The 19,094-nt window shown below is 41.1% G+C and overlaps 1 protein-coding gene across 2 annotated transcripts; it reads left to right on the forward strand.

The window, feature by feature from the left end:
* Nucleotides 1–1,848: 1,848 nt before the first annotated feature.
* On the forward strand, nucleotides 1,849–18,111 carry PPP2CA (protein phosphatase 2 catalytic subunit alpha). Of its 2 annotated transcripts, none has more exons than XM_065029987.1 (7): nucleotides 1,849–2,294; nucleotides 13,927–14,136; nucleotides 14,640–14,813; nucleotides 15,000–15,089; nucleotides 15,556–15,717; nucleotides 16,476–16,594; nucleotides 17,357–18,111. In XM_065029987.1, the coding sequence occupies exons 1-7, from the start codon at nucleotides 2,193–2,195 to the stop codon at nucleotides 17,427–17,429; spliced, it is 930 nt and encodes a 309-aa protein (XP_064886059.1). In that variant the 5' UTR covers nucleotides 1,849–2,192; the 3' UTR covers nucleotides 17,430–18,111. The 2 variants fall into 2 exon arrangements, with proteins under 2 accessions (XP_064886059.1, XP_064886060.1); XM_065029988.1 differs by lacking the exon at nucleotides 1,849–2,294 and adding an exon at nucleotides 2,367–2,451.
* Nucleotides 18,112–19,094: the final 983 nt, after the last annotated feature.

Raw genomic sequence — 19,094 nt, forward strand, 5'->3', positions numbered from 1 at the left:
AGAACACCTTGGTCTGGATCGTGGTCAGACTCCGACAAGGTGCTGAAGAACTCGCTTCTCTTGAGACCGAGGCACAGAGTTGCAAAATTAAACATTCAGATTTTTCTGAATGTTGGGCAAAATAAGTACACAGTAATTGGCTATTTTTTGTAGACAGAGGCATAATTAACTATAAGACCGACACCATAAGTTCAAGGATATTATCTACTTGAGTTTCACCAAGAATTTCGCTCTCTCTATGGAAAATACAGAGCTAAATGTGGTCTTAAAACATCTGATTATGCCAGGAGGTCAAAAGTTACTAAAGACAATAAACTTTAGCCTGGCAAGTTACACAACAGATGATGTTATTGCTTCATGTTCTTTGCATTTATTTGTTCAAGAGTATTTTGGGAATATTAAGGAAGATGCACTACAAAGTAAATTCTTGAAACCTATCATTTTTCAATGAATAACACTTTTCCTTCTATGACTTTAAGTACAAAATTAAGAACATCTGAAAACGCAAATCTATGCAAAAAGTGCAAAAACATTCTGGAAGAAAAACAAAACAGCTGAGGTCATTCAAACAAACTGATGTCTGCTAGGAGAGTATGACACCAAGAAACCGAGACTGACCTATGAAAGCAAACATTCTTTTCCCCTTGCTCACCATATAATTGTTAATTTGCCTCAATAGTAGGCAAAGAATTTAACAATTTAGACTCTGTATTAGGCAAACCCTGACCGAGACAATTAACATCTATTAGCTAGGAAAGGTCCTTGTTGATTTGATAATTTCAACAGGGTCCATTTTGTCCAAATTTTGACTCATTTAAGTGAAAGAATATTTTAAACTGAGTCTTTCATACTTTTGGAAGTTATTTAAGGGAAATCTTGTATTAACTTATACCTCAGCAATGTAAAATGCGAATTGCAATAAAATACACAAACCATTCTAGATCACAGAGGCACATTTCTTTCGTTCCTTTTTATTGCATCTTATTTGTCTCCATCTTACAGACATCATCTCCTTTAGGTAGAAAGCAAGAGTCCAAGTACACTAAGGCAGCCAAGATCCATTAGTGTTCTGTTATTTCACTAAAAGCATATGCTATGTCTGACTTACTCCTTCTCTCTTATGAGGCCATAATAAACCTAAGTCTTCCAAGAACTCCTGTTTTAAAGAAAGAAATGCAACACAGTTTTTAATCCAAGCACTACATGGTGGCATAAGCAAGATAATATTTAACACTCGGGCTTGAGCTGACGAGGTTTATTTCTAAGTACCTTACACAGCAAGTGCCCTCCACTGCCTCGATCCCAGAGGGACACGACAACAGCACTCAGGACTACAGGAAAAGCACAAACACTACAGAGTCAGAAGAAGTAATGACCAACAACCCCCCTCTCAACCCCTCCACAGATATTGGCACCTCGACCAGTCTGTGCCCCCTAAGGAGCCACCTCGCTGTCCTCAGGCCTCTCCCGGGCAGGAGAGACAGACACCGCCAGGCCAGGCGGCTGACAAGGGCCCCCTCAGAGCAGGGCCCCCCCAGCTCAGAGCAGAGGGCCTCGCTCCCGCCTCACACAGAGCCCCGCTGAGGAGGGCGCCAGCCCTCAGCGCTGACCAGCACCGCCGGTCTCACGCACCACAGGCCCAGGGGACGGAGACAGCGGCGAAGCCACCTCCATCCACCCGTCCCCGCCAGGGCGCCAAGCCCCACTCACCACCCTGGCGCGCATGCGCCGGTTGCCCCTCCCGCGCAAGCGCCATCGCCTTGCCCGCCCTCGCCGCTTTGTGTCGCGCGGTGCCGCGCAGGCGCAGACGCGTCCGAGCCCCGTCCCGCCTCCACCGTCCCGCCGGTCGGGCTGGTCCCGCCCGGGCTCTGCCCGGCGCGCGCGCGCGGCCCCGCCTAGGGACCGCGCACGCGCTGTCACCTCCCGTGGCGTCTCCCTCCCCCTCCCCGTAGTGGAAGCTGAGGCGGTGACGTCAGGAGCGGCGGCCATTACACGGTCTGGTGCGAGGGAGCGGGCGGCAGAGCTGCAGCAGCCGAGAGCGCCGCGCCGGCCGCCCGACTCGCAGCGCTCCGGGCCGCTTCTCCGCCCGCCACCTGTCCTGCCGTGTCGCGGCCGCCGCCGTTGGGAGCGGAGATCGTAGGGGCTTCCGGGGTGGTGCGGCAGCAGCCGGTGAGGAGGAGGGGGAGCGCGGGATGGAGGAGAAGGTGTTCACCAAGGAGCTCGACCAGTGGGTGGAGCAGCTCAACGAGTGCAAGCAGCTCTCCGAGGGCCAGGTGAAGAGCCTCTGCGAGAAGGTGAGGGCTGGCGAGCGGGCGGTGGGGGCCGGGTCGCCGCGGGAGGCGGTGCCCGGCGGGGGAGCCCGCGGGAGCGGGGCGGCCGCTCGGCGGGAAGGCGAAGCGGCCGGGGAGCCGGGGAAGGTGCCGCTGGGCGGAGGAGGCGTTTCTCCCCAGGGTAGGCGGGGGGTCTGCGGGCGGGACGTGGGAAGAGGTGCCGGGGCGAACGGGCCGGAGCCTCCTGGGTGGCTCCGCGGGGCTGGCGGTCGCCCGACCCGCCGGCGGGGGTAGGGGAGCCGGGCGAGCCGCGGGCGGCTCCGCGCCCCCTCTCTCTGCGCTGGAGCCTGGCCCCGCCTCCCGCCTTTTCATCGCCTCCTAAAATGGCGCCGCTGCCGGGATTCTCGGGAGAGACCCCCGAGAGCGGCCGCCATCCCGGGGACTGGGGGGCCTGGCTGGGCGGCGCTGCCCCGGCCCTTCCCCGCTGTCCGTCCGCGGGCCAGGCTCAGCGCGACCGGCCGCGGCCGGGCCGGGCTGGGCGGGGGGCCGTGCCCGCGGCTGCCGGGGTGACCGGCCGTGTGGTGCGGAGGGTCCTGCCTGCAGCGGCGCGACATCCGCTCGTGACGCGGGTAAATGTTTAAAGCAGCCCTCAAACTGTAAGTTATTACATTGAAAATAAAAGCTTATGGTAACCAGTTGAAAATTACATGGGGTAAAGAGCTGCTGCTTGAATGTAAAAGCTTTTTTTTTTTTTTCCATAATATATGTAAGCACGGACGCATTTATAACTACTTGAAGGGCAGATTAGCTTTGGGACTTGGTTTCTCTGAATAAAATTCTAGGTTTCATGAAATAAACTACGACTAGATGGTTGAGATCCCATACAGCTCTTTATTTTTATGGTGACAGATTGGAAATGTTGAGACTGGTTGTTAGAGTACTGTGTTGATTGAGGCATTTGTAGTTTCGAAAGGTCTTAAAATCAGCCCAGGATAAATTGCCTTTTGGAAATTAAAGGAAAAATGTTCTAGTAGCATCCAGATGTATTTTCCAATTGGATTCTAGCTCTGGATGAAATTTAATAGCTGAGTGGGTTTTTTTTTGAGTACTGAATGTTTCATGTGTTCTTACATTTCTAGACTGAAGGAAGTAATATTTGTGGACTGTTTGGGAACTAGAACTTAAGGAACATGGGAAGTTATTGGTGTACTGGGTTCTAAAGAAGCCTGCATACCTGCTATGAGAAGTAATTAGAATATTTTAAATTTGGCATCTTGCCGTCAAATACTACAGCATGTTGTTTTGGAAGCAAATTGTTTCCAGAGGGCTGTCTGTGAACTTTAAATAAAGAACTCACAGTGGTTTTGGCTAGATGGATTCTTGCTGGAGTACAGATTTTAGTTGACTAGTATTCCAACAACTTAAAATTGTTACCATTTGATACAGTTTGGGTGTTTTAAATTGTGTTGCAAGGAAGTGGCAATGTCACTGCCTGACTGTTTTTCATGCGTGTCTCTAATGACAGCAGTGCAGCTTCTTCCTTGTATTGCTCTGTTGGAGAGGGGAGTAATCCACTTGCCATCGTTATTAAACTAGTGCTGGTTCGGGGTCCTGAATGCCGCACGAGTGGGCATCTTTTGTAAGGTGTATTCATGAGGAGTATACAAAAGGCTTTTGGTTTACTGGGGGGGTTCATAGTTTAGCAGTGGGTATACCATTACAAATTCCTTATGGAAGATACTGTAGTCCCAGTCATCATTGTGCAAGACAACATTTTCATTTTTTTTCCTGGTGAAAAATGGAAATGAGCTGTATCTCTGCGTAAATGTATAATGCTAGTTACCAAAATAATGTTGGAGAAAAGGAAAGGTTACAGAAAGTTGTATGTCTAACTACTGTGTTTTTGAAACAAGAGACCACAAGAAAGTGTGAGAGAAGTCTACCTGGAAAAAAACATAATTTATCAGTAACCTTTTTGCCTCAAGTTGGGTGGATATGAGGCAGCTGCAGGCCAAAGGTGGTATTTCTCCCAGTAGTGTGATACTGTGTTTGAGCTGAAATTCCCTCTCTGGCTGGTTTGTGGTCAGCACTTTGCAGGGTACAGCCACGTGGCTGTTTATGGTAAGGAAAGATGATTTGGTGCTGATAAGTACAGGTGGATTTACTGGGACTTCCTGATGAGAGTGAAGTTTCTGCATAGTTGCTGATGCAAGGAATTGGAAGGCCCCCAAAGACCGAGTTTTCCATCAAGTTGTCTCTGTCCGCTCCAACGGGAAGACCTGTCCGTGAAAGTGGGGCATTAGTTGGGTTCCGTGCCCTCCTGACAAGTGACAGCATTTGCTTTCATGTGTTTCCATCCTTCCAGCACTGACTTTGAGAAATTTCACTGAATTGTGCTTAATGTTTTGGTTGTCTTAAGTAATTTTGTGGATGGAGTTGCACTTAAAGGTTGTGTTTTTCCATAAATAGCTTAATATGTTAAGGATGGTGGCAAATATAGGTACTGTTCCAAAGGACAGATGAAGACCCTACTAAGTATAAACCGTCATTCTTCACAACATTGAATTGTCACTAGGGCTAGTTAAAAAAAATTTAAAAATCTTTGCAAAGGCTTTTCCCCCATAACACTACTTGAATTAATGATCTTCATGACTGGTATTTCTTGATCTACTGGGGCTCCATGTGAGCAGACTGGTGCCTATCTAATAAGAATAAGCCTGAGGGCTCTCTTGTATTTCAGTATCGATATCTAAACAATGTAACAGCTCTTTACAAATGTAAGTGTGGCCATTCGTGCATCCCAGGTACTTTCTTAGTGCATCTTACGTTGTGCCTGGTTACCTGGGTGATGCTGGTGGTAACTGGGCAGAATTATATGCCTCGGAATAATTTGTAACCATGAATAATACATAATACTTTCACAGATAATTTGAAAAAGTAGGAGCCTCTGAGTGGCAGTTAAATTATTCTAGGCTTAATATGTGCTATATATTTTGTGTTAACATCAACATAGTGACCAATTGTGTGTGCTTTGCTTAAGGATCCGATTAGTGGAAATTTTGAAGAAGCGGTTAAAATGTAAACCATATAGTCACTGTTAGGTGTCAGCAGCATTTGTCCTATAAACACTGAATTGGTTATTGACTAATGTCCATGAACGGAGGAGAAAAGAAGTCCTTTATTGCCAGGTGAAGGTTTTAACACTAGCTATTTTGAATGAAAGGATGCTGTTTTGGGGCACTGTTCTTTTCTGTAATTTTTGAGGGTAAAGGGAAAATGCTCTTTTCTCCTTGCTGTCGTGTATAAATGCCCTGTATCAGAGGAGATGGGGGTGTGATACATTGCTCAGGAAGGTGGGATGACACTAAAAATGCGCAAAGGAATGAGTTGAATTTGTGGATGGAGTCTTTGTTGCTTATTTCAGAAAATATGTAGTGCAGGTGGAGGGAGAGGTATCAGAGTCTCTTCCCTGGAAATACTAGTCTATAATTAAGTGGGTTTAAACATGGCATACAGTTTTTAGAAAAATAAGACAATGTGGTCATATATGCTCTGTTGAATGTTCAAGGTTCTCTTCCAATGTACTTGAATTATCAGTAAAATACATCTGAATAGACAGTGCTGCTATCCAGAATTCTTTAAGTGAAGAGCTGATACTGGTAAAGGCATTCAAGAAACCTTAACTCAAGCTTTGTGTCCAGCAGCTTTTGATCTGTAACAATAATCTTGGTTACATTTGTTTTTTGCTTTGTCACCAGTGCTAATTTTCATAGTAGAAATATGTTTCTGGGCTATACTGTTCTCCGGTATGTACCTTGTTAATGGTGTATTTCTCTAATTTTTTTCCTGTTGTAGAACTTCCAACCTTTATTTAACATCAGATCTTCTAAGTCAGATTTTCTGAGACTGATTGCAGATGAGAACTGACCAAACATCCATGTACCCACTGCAGCCATGTGAGCTGCTTGAACTGGTGCAGCTTATTTTAAGTGCCTTAATTCAGGCAGGCACTGTGTAACTGATGAAGCTTTCTTTTGGGTCAACCTCCCCCCCCCCAAATCGAAGTTCAGTTCCCCTAATGCATAGAACTGGCAAATTTTGTGAATCTCACTGCTGTGTTTTAAGCTGTTGCTGCCCCCTTCTTTCTTCAGAGAGAGGCACATGTTCCCTTCTACCTCATCTGCTGCTGGGGAGTTAGCTTTCTTAGCTGATTATTTTTGACCAGATGAGAATGTTTTAAATTGTGTCCAGCTGTGTTTGCAAAGGCTTTTCCATTAACTAGCTTTTGTGTTCCCATATCTTTACATGTAGCCATCATATATAACTATTCTTCAAACTAAGGTGATTGTAAAAATCAGTGTTCCTGTCTGAACTTGCTGTAAATCAACTGAAAACCCCACCTCAACAGGATTCCTAGCTAGTGAGAGTTTCCATGTGGTGGGCTGTTCATTGGACAAGTCCTATGTCCTTCCACCTCTACCCCTGACAGAAGAACAATGTGGGTCTTGGACCACAGATTTCGGTTCCTCTGTGCTACTGCATTGGCTTCTGGATTCACTAACAAGGAAACCTGTGAACTGATAATTGTATTGTAGATTATTCTGGAACACTTCCACAGAAAAGATCCTTTTACTCCCAATGTTCTGTGTGTTGTGTGGGTTGATTTTTTTTTTTTTTTGTGATGTTTGGTAATATAAAATGGAAATTGTCTCTTTACACAAAAGCCATTTGAAGTGTCAGCCTTGCCAGCCTTCTCACCTAGTTCTTATGATGCTCGTAACACTTTGTGCCTCTGAGGATTTAGTCTATGTGCCGACTCTTGCAGCATCAGCAGCTTTTTTTTTGTTTTGTTTTGTTCTAGGAAATAGTGTAAAATTGAGTTGTGCTGGCCTGTTTTTTTGTTTTTACTTACAACACTAGTTGTGATCAAATGGGAGTGAAATATATTTTTGTGCTAGTTTAGAAGTTATTTTGGGCCTAGTTTAAGAGAAGTAAGCGCTCATAAGTCACAGCAAGTTCCTACTTGAATTGTCCCAATGTAAGGCTCAGGACATGGAGGAGGCTGTAGATCGATATCCTGCTCCAAACCTGCTCCCTGTGGTGAGGCTGTTGGCTCCTCAGCTCTGATGCTGCTCTGCAGCTGCAATAACCTGACCTGTCTGGCAGCAGTTGAGGAGACCTTGCACATAAAGATGGGCAAAGGGATAAATGGAGCAGGGACTGAAATTCCATCCTCCCTTAGGGACCCTTAACTACTACACCTGTGTGCAGTAACACAGTTGTTGTTCTCAGTTCCTTTTCTTGAGGCAGTATGTTAAGCTGGAAAACCATTTTATTCCTGGCTAAAGAATGCATACTGGAGTTCAACTGCTCAGGATTTCTGCTGAGTATATTGAAAATACATTCTAGTGTAGGTGTTACTTACCTGCTAGTTGGTTTTGAAGTATGCTTCTTGAGTTTGACACATGCACGTATGCCAGGCTCCCATCAGTGTCCTGACTGGACCTTTAACATCACCATGTGTACCTGTGGTTGGAGTTGTTTCAGCAGAAGAGTTGAAAACTTTTTATTTGCAAGTCTGCTTTCCACAGCTAGTTTGGGAATAGGTTTAGCCTATTTATTTTTTTAACAACTTGTGTAATACAAAATGAATTCAACTTGCACCTGCAGATCGGGCTGAATTCTATCTCTGTGCAAGTGGTCAGCTTCATGCGTCACTACTGTCACTGTGTTTCGTGGAACTGCCATGTGGAGAGGAAGGTGTCTGGACTTCCTGAGCTATTTGGCCTCCCTTTTTTAAAAAAATACATTTTTCTAGACTTTCTTCTTCTTTTGATTCAAAGTTAAAGGCATTAAGATGTTTTGCATGATGTGAAATAATGACACTGAGTTCTTTTGGAGGAGCCCCTTCCTATCCTCATTTTCCATCTGATCTTGTCAGCTACTGATATTTAAATAGTAGTTCCCTTTTTTTTCCCTCAAGTGTGAGGGAAAGAACACTTTCAGTTACATGGAATATGTAAGACCGTTAATGATTTTTCCAAATTGAAGTTTAGGGGACTATTGAGGCTGAGAGAGTGGTGTCAGTCATTCTTTTGTAGTACAAGGGAACAGAGGGTAATTTGGGAAAAGTTTACCGCCTGCATGCTTTCTTGTAGAGCTTCTAGAATTTACAGGAGAAAAAAGGGAAGGTGGTTGTCTCCTTTAATCTTGTATGCAGGATTCTTCTTCTGGTTGACTAATACCTTGTGTTTAACTGGTCTCTCTTCTAACCAAATACACATTGCTGAAAGAGGAAGGGAGCAGTTGTTGATACTTTGCTGTGTGTTATGAAATACAAAGCTGATTGTATTTTATGTTTTTTTTTTTGGTGAGTTAATTGTTTGTTCTTGGTTCACTGGCAAATAGTAATGGATAGGTAAGCTGCTAAACTTTCATTTTGTGCACTTCAAGTTAAAATAAATCTTTTGAGTGCATTTGTTAGTTCTATTTGTCCAATCTCAAGAAAATTAAGGGCTGTGAATGTGTTGACCACAGTGTGACACATGTTCTGAGGAGCTGTGCTGTGACTCTTTGACCAGGCATGCCTTGTGTTCCTCTGCTGAGTTTTAAAAATCCAATATTGCTGGCAGTGAACAAGGTTAGAAACGGAGGTATAGGGGCTAGTCACAAAACCAAAGAGAGAGCAGATTGGTTATCTTCTGTTTCAATCCTGCGAAAAGGAAATTTTGGAGTTGTGGCGGCTTCCGTGTGGATGGAACTCCTGTTATTACTTACTTTGGAATACTAACTATAATGAAATGTCAACAGGAACTTTGTATTTTAATTTTATGAATTTTGAAGTTCAGCAAAAATCGGTTTCCCATTTGTGTCATATGTAGTCTGACTGCTGTCATAGTTCGCAGAAGGGTGATATTGGAGGCCTCGTTTCTCTTGTTTTAAATGTCAGACAGTGAATGAAAATGCCTTTGGCTCTAAAAAGGGGGAGTCCATTTTTTGTCTTTTCTCTGCAATTAAGGGGTGGGGGGAGAAACTCTTGAAGGAAACGAACGCATTCATTCTGCAGAAGATTTGCTGACTGTAGTGGATGACTTTGCTTGGAACTGGAATCTCTTCCAGGCCACGATGTTTGGCCAGCTAAAACCAGTATTCATCCCAATTAGCTGATCATTGTGCCTTTAGTCACATCCTGTGCATCTTGAGGACAGGAAGTTACGGGTGTGGTTGAAGTCTTCGATCTCATCAAAATATCTTTATGGCAACTACAAATACCTTTTTTTACATTGGTTACAGTGGATATTTCTCAGCAAACACTTTACTAGACAACGTGGTGGGTTGCAGTTGTGAATTCTGATCTGCCAAGAGTGACACATTACTGACTGCAGCCATGACTTGGGAGCTGTGTTGTCTAATTAAAATAATGGTTGTATTTCCTATACTTGAGTTAGTGGTAATTTTCTAACAAGTGCTTTATAGCACTGGTTTGCTGCTCTGCAGCAGTTTCAAGCATTCTTCTACAAGGCCACAGTAATGTCTACTACATTTTAATTTTTTTTTTCTAATGTGTCCCACAGTTTTTCAGGGTAGATATTTTGATCTGGGCTGTCGGAGCTCCTGCTAGAATGTAGACATGTAGCAAGGTGTAGATGTAATTGAGAAATAACTGATGTGTTGTGGAAACCCACATGAACTTGGTTACAGATGAATTCAGAGGATTTTTCAGAATTGAACTGCTTGAAATGAATCTTCTGAGGCAAGACCAATGATATACTTCATGAGAGAAACTCGCTTCTTCTCAGTGTAGGCCGAGTTTAAAGTGGATTGATTATAGCCTTTATGGCACTTGACTCTCAGCCTTAATCTGTGGCATGTAGGATAAAAGTGCATGCAGGGAACATGGGAAATAGGTTATTCCCTTGCGTCTCATTAAATAAAATTGTGAAGATCTGAAAAGCATATGGTAGTAACTTTTATGTTCACACAGTTTTTGTGTTTTTTTTTTTTTTTTTAATTCTTATCCCTGACTGTTCATGTTGAAATGCAGAGTTTACACTTGGGTCTTGCATTGTCTTAAAACAATGAAGCTAATATTTGTATTTTAAGAACAGTGTTTTGCATAGATGATGTTCTTTGTAAACAAAGACAACAAAGCAGTGCTTTACTGTTCGGCCATTTAGATGTACAGCAATCCAGGAATGTTTTAATTCTTGAATACTAGGTTGTATTTTTATGCAGTGCTACTTGCTTTACAGTAAAGTGAAAAATTGGTATTTTCTTGTGTGGTTAAACCAATATTGGTTTTATTCTTGTCATCTTCTGGGTGTTTTGGGTTTGTACAAGTTGCATCTTTCCAGCGAAACAGATGAGTAAGCCAATATTTCAGTTATCAAGTAGAAAGGAGTTGCAGTCACTATGACTAAGCTGAAGTGTGTTTGATATGTGCTTATTGTTTGAACTTTGAGATTGCTCTAAGTAAAATACGTGACTTTCCACCTCATCACTTGTTTATGACAGCATTTTACTTGTGCTGTTCTTGTGCAATTATGTTGTACGGTTACATTTCTTTTTCTGTGTTAGACTTTATTGGTATGTGGCTGTAAAATTAGCATGTCAGTTTGAAATAATGGGTTATTTTCAATCTTAATCTGTATCCATTTGCACGTGGTTTTGAAATCCGAGAGTGTGTAGGGCTGAAAAAAAGCTGAGCTGCTTCAGAGGCAGCATCTTTTAATTGCTGCTGACGTTCATTTTTTTGCTTAAGTTTATTGATCTTTTTAAAATTGTAGAATACCATCACAAGTTAAACTTTCTGTGGTGTGGGTACTTATGAGGTTTGAACACATACAGAATTCATGGCTGTCTTGAATTGTTAAGAAATGAAAAAGACTGGTAAATAAAAGCACAAAGTGTTCAAGAAAAATCTTTCAGGATTGCATAATTGTTTATCCTGGTGATAGGCGAAGAAACCTGGGTATTTCAAAACATTAGTGTCAAAATACTGCAAAGGTATTGCACTATTATCCTTCTCGGCAATAGGTCACTGGGGTTTTGAAGCACATGGAGTCAGGTGTGTGTCTCCTCCCTCATTCTCTCTCATTGGCAGTTTGACCGGGGGATAACTTGTTCTTACACTGAAAGCTGCTGAAATGCACTGCTGTTCCTTGCTGGGAGGACATGCAGGAGATGCTGCTGGGAAGTGTGTTGGGAGGAAGATGGATGGAGGTGGACAGGGAGGGAGTTATGTGATATGGCTGAGCAAGTAGCATCATCGTGTGTCTTGGAGAAAGGGTCAGTAAAGAGGGAATGGAAGCAGAGGAGGCTTTGCGGGGCAGTGTGTTGTCCAGGACAAGGTCAGGGTCACATGTACTTCAGTAAGATTAGTGGTAGCTTAAGTCCCATGAAATTTGAATTGTGAAATTGTGATATAACATGTACTGTTGTCTTACCAACTTGTGGTTTTGTTATGTTATGGTGTATTAAACCATTTTTTGCTTTACCCTCTTATAGGAATTAATTCAATGTGGAGATTTGGGATATAGGTGATGGACCACTTGTTGGTTAGCTTGTTCTCCAGGGTGTTACTTTTTTCCACTTTAAGCTCTGCTGAAGCTCTTTTGTAGAGGGAAGTATACTGCTGAAGCACTTCAGTATATGGCACAGTTAAATGCTGTGGGACATGATAAGACTGTAAATGAGCTAAGCAGTTCATGAGGCAGTATTTCGTGTAGCTTGTTTCAGAACATGGAAATACTGAAATCCCTACACCAGCATTCCTCCACTGCGGGATTTAAATAGAGATTGCTGTTTGCAAGTTGACCTGGAACAGTCTTTTTCCATCAGATGAGCTGTCTGACTTACCTATGTGTTTGGTCATGTGCATATCTGAGTGGTTTAATATTTCAAAAACTGAGGAAGCAACAACTCTGTTGTTGAAAACTATGCCATTTTAATCTCGGTCAGCATAAACATTGCATACCTTTGATGAAAAATGAATGCTGCATTCTTTGTGCTATGCTTCCAGTGTGTTATGAAAATATGACAGTAGAAAGCATTCTAATTTAAGAGTAGCTTTTTTTAATATTGAAGCACTGTTAGTATCTGTAATAGTCTGTGTCAAAAGGAGAATTAAGATTGCTAATGCTCCTGAAGGTAGCAACACATTAGAAGAGACTGAGGCTGCTAAAACACCTTAAAAACATCCGGTGAGTGTCATTGCATTAAAATTAACTTAAGTCAGGCTGTCTGAAAATAAATTTACGCTTTTAGCATCTGCCACAAGCCAGCAATGACCTACCTCTCTTTAGTACTAGGCATGGAAAGACTGGAAACTGTCATATGAGATCTACCTTTGATATAAATATGTCTGCAGTGATTTAACTCTGTTGCTCATTCTGTAATATCTAAAACTCTGTGTTGTGCAGGGTGCTTAACCATGACCGTGTTGTTGAGTTTCCTTCCAGTCTTGAATGAAATGTTGAATTTCATGAATCTTCATCATTAAACTAAGTATTGCTAGCACTTTCCTTGTTTGAAGTGGTGACTGTGGTGGTTGGCCTGGACCGTGTGCAGGAACAGTGAGACCACTTTGGGGGTGGAGGTGTCACTGTCCAGCTAATGGCTTCATGAATAGGGTGGAGAATTGGATACAGCAGCATGTTTCTTAGTAGACTGGCTCATGTCAGTACCCAGTATTTAATATATTGTTCAGATTGTAACTTTAAATGTTTTTTCCCTAACCTTTTAAAATCTAATGCTCTTCAAATGATTATTTTTTTGTAGTGTCTCAAAATGCTTCTGTTTGACAGAATACCCTTCCCCTCCCGCCACCCAAATGAGTATGCTGCCTTAGGTATCAGGTTAGGGTTGAGAAAGTTAAGAAAAGTGACCCTAAAATGAATGTGGTCTTGCTCTTTCATTTGTCTCTTCTTGGTATATGCCTCAGAATATTTTGGATTCCATCCAGTGTGTACATAGGTTGTATTTGGTGCCGTTTCTGCAAGCCTTGTAGATATCTTGGGTTATAAAATAGAATATAGTTTTAATATATTCTCTTGTCTTTCTGGTAATGAGGTAAAAAAGTGGTCCCTTTTAAATAGAAACATCGGTACTTGAAAGGTGTAGAAATCTTTGTACATGGTAACTTGTAAACTCGATACTACTTATATTTTTAATACCCTCTTGATTTAAAAAATTACAGTGACGTATGCTTGGTGACTGTTCTGATAACAAACCTTAACAACCGGCAGTGTGATATGATTAACGAATTCTTGCATTATTTCAAAATTACCTTTCTGATGCTGTATTTAGCTTGTGCTCCTTCATATGAATTGCATTTGTTTGCAACTTTAATACAAACAGTTTTGTGGAAAAAAGCGATGCTGACAAAGATCTGTTTCTCTACTTTGCCTTATAAAAACACAACTCAGTGTTACTTGTGGACACACAAACACAAAACTTGCTCAGAAAGCTTGTGCGGATAATCCACCTGCTGTGCAGTTGCTGGTACCACTGGATGGTAGTTCTGTTCTAGTGCTGCAGACAAGGAAGGGACAAGAGTTGACAGAGCAGGCAGGAGAAGCTGGAAGTTGTCAAGCATGCTTTGAACAAAATGGCTCTTCATAGAGAAACTCACCATTTCTTTGTGTTTGTTTTATAGGCTAAAGAAATTTTGACAAAAGAATCTAATGTACAAGAAGTGCGATGTCCAGTCACAGTCTGTGGAGATGTCCATGGACAATTTCACGACCTCATGGAACTTTTCAGAATTGGAGGCAAATCACCAGATACAAACTATTTGTTTATGGGGGACTATGTTGACAGAGGCTATTATTCAGTCGAAACAGTCACATTGCTTGTAGCTCTAAAGGTAACTTCTCAGATGTACTGTTCTGTATAAAACATATATAATTATTATCCTGACTGCGCTTTATTGCACTACATTGGTTTTATATATATGAAAACTGACATTTTGGCTGTCTCCGTTTTCTGAGGTACTTCTGAAAAAAAATGTTAACATTGAGGTGCAAGCCTGGATAACTTTTTATAAAATGAGTGCCGTATTTATTTTATTTTTTTACTTGCGTAAGTAGCAATCTTTAAGAATTTGCTTAAAGACATCAGCTAAATGCACAGGGGTAGTGGCGTCCACTAGTAACAGTTAATAAAATCTAGAATTTATCTCAAAGTATTTGGCAGCTGAAGATTTGAATGAATTATTCCTTCTTTTCTCAAAGGTTGGAACAGAATATTCACCTTAAAAAAGGAGTATGGCTTTGATTGCTTTATTGATGTATGATGGGGGAGGCTACTTCTGTTTTTTTGGGAAAAAGTGTGTATTTTTGTGCCTCTAAAATGAACTGTTGTGTTTAGGTCCGTTACCGTGAACGTATCACAATTCTTCGAGGGAACCATGAAAGCAGGCAAATCACACAAGTATATGGTTTCTATGATGAATGTTTAAGAAAATACGGAAATGCAAATGTTTGGAAATACTTTACAGACCTTTTTGATTACCTTCCTCTAACTGCCTTGGTGGATGGCCAGGTATGTTGATGTTTGACAATGTTAAATGTTATTCATTGTAAAGGGAGCTGTTAACACTGTGTATTTTATCAGCTCTCAGCCTTTAAGGACTCTCTTGCAGACTTTCTCCTAATAATTTATACTAAAAAGTTATAATTGTTTGTACTGATACAATTAATGTAAGCTTCATACGTCTAACTCTTTCAGATTTTCTGTCTACATGGTGGCCTCTCCCCATCGATAGATACACTGGATCACATCAGAGCACTTGATCGCTTGCAGGAAGTTCCCCATGAGGTACTTGAAAAACTGTTTTCTAAACTCATGGGGGGCGTTTCATGATTCAGCATATGTTGAGTATTTGGGTACACAGGCTGAAAATGAAATTCAAAGTGACTTAGCAATATGAAAGCGACTCTCTTCCTGTACTAGGTGTGTGGGTGTTTTTGTTTTGTGGTGTTTGGGTTTTTTTAAGGAAAATGAAGGGGCATGTTCTTGCCTAAAGTAAGAAACATTTTTAGTGTGCCTAGAATCTCAACAGGTATTACCACTTAATGATCTCAGAGGCGAGAACTATTTCTATGAAGATTCTTCATTCAGATTACATTTTGATAGTATTTCCTATGTTAACTGTACTAGCTGTTGTCGTTGGTTGTGGGGTTTATTTAGATCTTCAAGAGATGCTGCAACAAGTTGTGCAGGATGTGTATGTTGGTTTTTTTTTTATACTCAGTTTCTGAAATGTCTTCAAAATCGCTTACAGGGTCCAATGTGTGACTTGCTATGGTCAGATCCAGATGATCGTGGTGGCTGGGGAATTTCTCCTCGAGGCGCAGGTTATACATTCGGACAGGATATTTCAGAAACCTTTAACCATGCTAATGGCCTTACGTTGGTTTCAAGAGCTCATCAGTTGGTAATGGAGGTAAGCAGGGCAGCTGGTGTGTTTTAACTCTTGATTGGTAATTGGTGCATTAATAACATCCTCTGTGTCTCAGAGATGTGCATATGCTGCTGTCACAACTGATGATCCATCTGAAAGTCTCCCAAAAACTTACTTTGACAATGTTTGTGTGCTACTACTAAAGGAGTCTCAATTTGACAGTGGAGTAACCTTTATTTTGGCCTTTTTGTGAAAATTTACAGTAACATCCCAAACCAGACTTCAGTAGCAGATGTGGTATCGCATTTCTATGTAGATAAAATGGTTCTTAAACGTAAGTGCTGAGTCCCTTGACAAGAAAATGCACAGAAATATGCGTGCCTTGAAAAAACAGTCTTTGTCCTTTTTACCTCGGCTGCGTGTCTTTGTTCCTAGTCTCTAGGTATCCCTTGCAGTTAAGATTTATAAATATATGTCTGGATTCTGGTTTTAGTGATTACAGCTAAAGATTCAGAATACGTTGTGTACTTCAGAATTGGTGTCTTAATTTTTTAATGTTAATACCATGGAGAATTCTTTTGTTTTAATACGTTTAGCTCATGCTTACTAGTAAGAAGCAACATATGGAGGCCAGAATTCCTTTTTACCCATTTTCTCTTGAGAAGACAAAGAGACTGCCTTAATCTTACTTAAAATGACACTACGTATGCCACCTAGGATTTTGGGTGTTAAAATTTCATCTTAGTAGTCAGATGGTTATATGGGTTACAAAAAATAAGCTTTTATTTTATTTTCTCCAGGGGTACAACTGGTGCCATGATCGGAATGTAGTAACAATTTTCAGTGCTCCAAACTATTGCTACCGTTGTGGCAACCAGGCTGCAATTATGGAACTTGATGATACTCTAAAATACTCCTTGTAAGTATGCTTAAAAATGAGATTTATGTTGCCCATGGTTTTAAGATAGTTGCTGTAGCAAGATAACCTACGCCTTAACACAATATTTAAATGGTTTCTCTTAGGTTTTCTCTTACACGCTTTTGGGAGGTGAAGTGAGTGTGGAATTGTTGGGTTAACCACATGTCAAGTATCTAGAACTGTTGTTGTTGGTATCTCTTCTCTGTTAGATTAAAGTGAAACTCCTCAATTTTGGTTTATAGAATGAATTAAATTAAATACTACGGAGGTGTGTGATTTGAGAGTAGTAGTACTCTGTCGCATCTGATGCCATGCCCTCCTATCTAGGCCAAGAGACTTGTGGAATCTTGGAATTTTTCAGATGTTAGGATGTCAGCTTTTTCTTTTTTTAATGAGGTTTCTCATTAACTACCTTAACAGCAACTTTCTTAGTAACTAAGGCAAAGACATTGTGTGAACTGCCCCTTTTGAACTTCCTAGTTGTACACTAATGTTTGACCAGTTTACGACTCTTTGAGCTAAGATTAATTTCTTTCCAGTCTATAGTAGTAATCATAAGAGGAGTTTAAAATATGGGGATTATAAATACATACTAATAGAAAGAGTTGAAGTTGAATGCTTGTTCCAGAAGACTTTTAATTGTTTGAAAAAACTTGAAAAGACTTAGCCTGTGTTAAGACCACTGCTACTGTAATTCACATATGAAACATACCTGGATGTCAAGTGAACTCTTGCGGTTTCATTAATACCTGTGCTTTTCAGTTTGCAGTTTGATCCAGCACCGCGTAGAGGTGAACCGCATGTTACTCGTCGCACCCCAGACTACTTCCTGTAAAGAGATTTTAGACCTGTACAGTATTGCCATGAACCATATGTTGACCTAAAGAAAATGGGAAGAGCAACAGTAACTCCAAAGTGTCAGAAAATATTTAACATTCAAACTTGTTTTCACATGGACCAAAAGACGTGCCATATTCAAATACAAAGCCTCTTGTCGTCAACAACTGTGACCACTTTAGAATGAACCAGTTCATTGCATGCTGAAGCAACATTGTTGGTCAAGAAACCAGTTTCTGGCATAGCGCTATTTGTAGTTACTTTTGCTTTCTCTGAGAGACTGCAAATAATAAGATGTAGACATTAACACCTCGTGAATACATTTAACTTTCCATTTAGCTATAGCTTTATTCAGCATGACTGTAGATAAGGGTAGCAGCAAACAATCATTGGAGCTTAAAGAACATTTTTAAAATAAGTACCAAGGCCTCATATTTGTTCTGAAACTGTTTGTTTTATTTTCAGGGAATACTGTTTAATTTAATTGTCTTGATTTTTTTTTTTTTTTGTCTGCACTTAGTTCCCTCCTCCACTCTCTGCCCCACCACATTGTCCCTTGTACTTGTCCAAGGATAGTGAATTACTTTGAACAGAACTGTTTTTTTCTGTAAAACAATGTTACTGCAGGACAGAGCTGCAGTGTTTTTCATAATAAACTTGTGAACTAAGTATGGAAAAAAGTCAAATCCTAATTGCATCTCAGGTCAACTGCGGTTTAATAAACTAACATGTAGATGGATGGGTTTTTATAAACATGCGTAGAAGTTCCCACCTTAAATAACTAAAACTGAGGTGATTGGAGTCTGCTGTAAAACTCGGACCTGTTGAACTCTGTGCCAGGGAGGTGCCTGGTCATTGATGTCAGGAGCTGAGAACGGAGCTCGCTTACGACTGACGTGTTGCTTGCGTTCCCTCTCGCTGCTCTACTGAAATATTCAAAAATGGAAGAATATAGGATAACTTAAGTGATTTAGCGTGGCTTTTTTCAGGTGTAAATCAGAGTTCCTTACAATGTAGGTGCTAATACTTAAAATCATTTTCTGAAAAACTAATAATAAAATCAGTTTTCTAAATATTAAAGGAAAATAACTTGAAATGTAGTACTACATGTATTGCCTAACCTCCCATTCTAAAAAGAAATGTGGTGTGTATGTTAATTTTTGCTAAAATCTTTCTACTAATATTTTAATAATTTGCATCTTCATTTGATTGTTTCTTTCAAAACAAATTCAAATTTTCTGCCTTCCTAAAGCTTGTGCTTGAAACTTATTTGGCCTATCTTAAAAAGAAACGTGCCTGGCTGTGGTTTTAATAGAGAACTCTTCATATTTATATTGTTTAAGAGACTTTAAATTCCTTGGGAACAGTGTAGACTCTGCAACAACATAAAATATTTTCTTTTTCACGTTGCTTGTTTCAAAGGGAAAGTTTAGAAATTTTCCAGAGGTCCGACTTACCTGGAGACCTGGTCTCAGACACACTTTTGGGGGCTTTCTTGCTTTTCTGCTGCAGGGCTGCTGAATTCTCTAACTTGCAAAGAAGGTGCTGCATTTCACCAAGCATTACCTCAGCCCTTTTCCGGAAGACTCAAGTGATTGCTTTTGCTTCAGCAATAACTCTGATGTGTCCTGTAGGTTGGGTTCCAAGTCGCTTCTGGAGAGCA

The sequence above is a fragment of the Columba livia genome, chromosome 14 (genome assembly GCF_036013475.1).
Source record: "Columba livia isolate bColLiv1 breed racing homer chromosome 14, bColLiv1.pat.W.v2, whole genome shotgun sequence".
In the NCBI taxonomy this organism is placed as follows: Eukaryota; Metazoa; Chordata; class Aves; order Columbiformes; family Columbidae; genus Columba; species Columba livia.